The 3,063-nt window shown below is 29.5% G+C and overlaps 1 protein-coding gene across 1 annotated transcript; it reads right to left on the bottom strand.

Moving 5' to 3' along the window:
* Nucleotides 1-212: 212 nt before the first annotated feature.
* LOC111717662 (transcriptional repressor CTCF) lies at nucleotides 213-2,330 on the bottom strand. Its single transcript, XM_023493155.1, has 2 exons — nucleotides 2,202-2,330; nucleotides 213-1,155 (listed from the first exon to the last, which is right to left on the bottom strand). Exon 2 carries the CDS (start codon nucleotides 1,145-1,147, stop codon nucleotides 335-337), a length of 813 nt encoding a protein of 270 aa, XP_023348923.1. The 5' UTR covers nucleotides 1,148-1,155; nucleotides 2,202-2,330; the 3' UTR covers nucleotides 213-334.
* Between the last annotated feature and the right edge of the window lie 733 nt (nucleotides 2,331-3,063).

Here is a 3,063-nt window from a genome sequence, read left to right as displayed (position 1 = left end):
ATTTTTATGCAATTCTTTGGCAGCATTATCAGAACAGAGATAACTCATTGATTTCTAAGAATTAAGCGATTTTGTTTATACCACCAAATTATAGATTATAAACAAACAACTATAAAATTTATTTTAAATAAGTTTTCAAAATGAAACAAAAAATTCAAACGATTAAAATCAAAAATAACTTACAATTGTGACATTAACATTAGAAAATTTCAATTATGTGACATAAGTTTCCACAAATTCAAAACCAAAAAAAAATTAAAGTTTGATAGCCCCCAGTCATGGTAAATTTGTATGCAATTCCTTGCCAGTATTATCAGAATAAAGATATCTGAACTCAAATATGTTTATTTTCTAAATGTTTTTTCAGAGCTCCTTTCTGAGTTGCAGCATATTTACATTCAGGACAAGGATATCTTACTGCTTCATGTTTAGTTTCAACATGAATTTTCAGGTTACTTTGTTGAGTTGCAACATACTCACATTGAGAACAAGGATATCTCACTCCTTCATGTTTATTTTCAACATGTGTCTTCAGGTAACTTGCTGTAGTAGCGGCATATTCACATTGAGAACAAGGATATCTCACTCCTTCATGTTTATTTTCAACATGTCTCTTCAGGCTACTTGCTGTAGTAGCGGCATATTTACATTTAGAACAAGGATATCTCACTCCTACATGTTTATTTTCAACATGTCTCTTCAGGTGACTTGCTGTAGTTGCGGCATACTCACATTGAGAGCAAGGATATCTTACTCCTTCGTGTTTATTTTTAACATGTCTCTTAAGATGACCTGCCGTAGTTGCAGCATACTCACAGTAAGAGCAAGGATATCTTACTCCTTTATGTTTATTTTCAACATGAATCTTCAGGTTACTTGCTGAAGTAGCGGCATATTCACAATGAGCACATGGATATCTCACTACTTTGTGTTTACTTTTAACATGTCTCTTTAGATGACTTGCCGAAGTGGCAGCATACTCACAGTAAGAGCAAGGATACTTCACTCCGTCATGTTTACTTTCAACATGTCTCTTCAAATTATCAGCTCTTGAAGATACGTACTCACAATCATTACATGGATATCCATCATTATCTCTCTTGAATTTCTTTGGTTCAGATTGCAGAAAATCAAATTTCTGATCCATGTGTTCTCCTGAAAAAGACGACATAAATTGATAAATTTGATTTATGAATTTTGTGAACATTATTAACAAACTGAAATATTAGAATATTAATATTTGAGAAAAACCTGTGGAGCACCACAAAAAATTTGTTCCCTAAATATATCAAATCATAACTTATCATAAGCATATCACACCAAATTGGTAATTGATGTTAACTTTTAGATAAAATTAAACTATTCATAGGTTGTATGAGTTGGAAATTTTTTATGTGTGAATAAAAATTCTCACATCAGTTCCAACAAGAGTGTATCAGTGCATGCATCTTATGTTTCATCTCAAAAGAAAACAACCACAGTTGTAGGTTGGTTTTGATCGTATTTTTATACCTCTTGCATTGCAAATGATTTGTATTTTGATTTTACAATATTTTTTTTGTAATTACCTGTATAATTTTGAATTCAAAATAATAAATTCATTAAAAGTAAAATTCATTTCATTTCCCAGGTTTTCTTCTGGATAATAAACATAAACTATTTTTACTTATAAAGTTTGTTTGTGTAAAAATTACATAAATTATGAATATTAAATTTGCGATCTCAAAGGAATGTTATAAAAGTTTTCCTTAATTGATTTAGAGGTACTTCTAGCCATCTCTGTCCTTTCTTTCAAAGTTCAATACAAACAGGGAAAAAGGGCCTAAAAGTTTCCCAATACAAAGCAGACATCTTTGACATTATCTAGAATGCATAATAGAAGAATGATATATGGACAAAGCAACAGTTTACAAGTGTTAATTTTAAATAGGAAATAGCGTAATAGAGAGTGTTGGCAGAAAGAGGAAATATCTAAGTAAGAAAACCCACAGGGGTGTATATTTTCTTAAAAAATCCCCCCTCTTTTAAGATAATTTGTACTCATTTTGGGGGGAATAACTTTGCTGAATTATGGAAGATTGATAATATTTAGGGGGGAAAAAATAGTTTACGAGGAAAAAGTATCAAAAAGGTTGAAAAGTTTGCCACAAATTAAAGAGGCAATTATTTTTAATATTATTCTTTCCCTAATTGTAAATTACCTGAATCTAAATCCTCGAATTCATCTTTGATAATTAGCTCAGTGTGAAAGTCAGGATCAAATACAGGTTTATTCTCTACTGTTTCCTTTATTCCATTATTTGATACATCTAAACATAAAAATACAGGTTTACTCATGTTTGTATGTTTATATGTTTAAATGTTTATGTTGCGATGGCTCCAAGGACACTAAGATTATAAGGATGTTGAGTATTATGGGAGAATACAGATTATTAATTGATAACAAACAAATTTTACTTGTAACAATCTATAAGGCTGACTTTTTTGAATCTTTCCTTGTTATGATTTATAACAGTTTTTTATCAAAGATTTTTTACGATTTTTCTTAAGCTTTTACAGTCTTTTTTTGCATCCTTAGGAATATTGAGCATATAAAATGAACTACACCAATTCCTATTTTAATTTTCTGCTATTGAAATTCATACATATTTGGTGCATTAAATTTAGTTATCGAGAATTAAGCGATTTTGTTTAAACCAACAAATTATATATAATGCACAAAGAACTATCAAATTTATTTTAAATAAGTTTTCAAAATGAAACAAAAAATTCAAACGATTAAAATAAAAAATAACTTTAATTGTGACATTAATATTAGAAATTTTTTAATTATGTGACACAAATTCAAAAAAAAAAAATATTTAATGGGAGTCATGGACAAAGCAACAGTTTACAAGTGTTAATTTTAAATAGGAAATATTGTAATGGAGATTGTTGGGAGAAAGAGGAAATATCTAAGTAAGAAAACCCACAGGGGTGCATATTTTCTTAAAAAATCCCCCCCTCTTTTGAGATAATTTGTACTCCAAGAAGTTAGGTCATTTTGGGGGGAATTACTTTGCT

Source organism: Eurytemora carolleeae, unplaced genomic scaffold (genome assembly GCF_000591075.1).
Source record: "Eurytemora carolleeae unplaced genomic scaffold, Eaff_2.0 scaffold2986, whole genome shotgun sequence".
Taxonomy (NCBI): domain Eukaryota; kingdom Metazoa; phylum Arthropoda; class Copepoda; order Calanoida; family Temoridae; genus Eurytemora; species Eurytemora carolleeae.
Note: the sequence above shows the minus strand (reverse complement) of the source record. Positions and strands in the feature narration are given on the sequence as shown.

Excerpts from the sequence above, each read along its gene's own strand:
- LOC111717662 (XM_023493155.1), bottom strand. The coding sequence starts at position 1,147 with ATGGATCAGAAATTTGATTTTCTGCAATCTGAACCAAAGAAATTCAAG.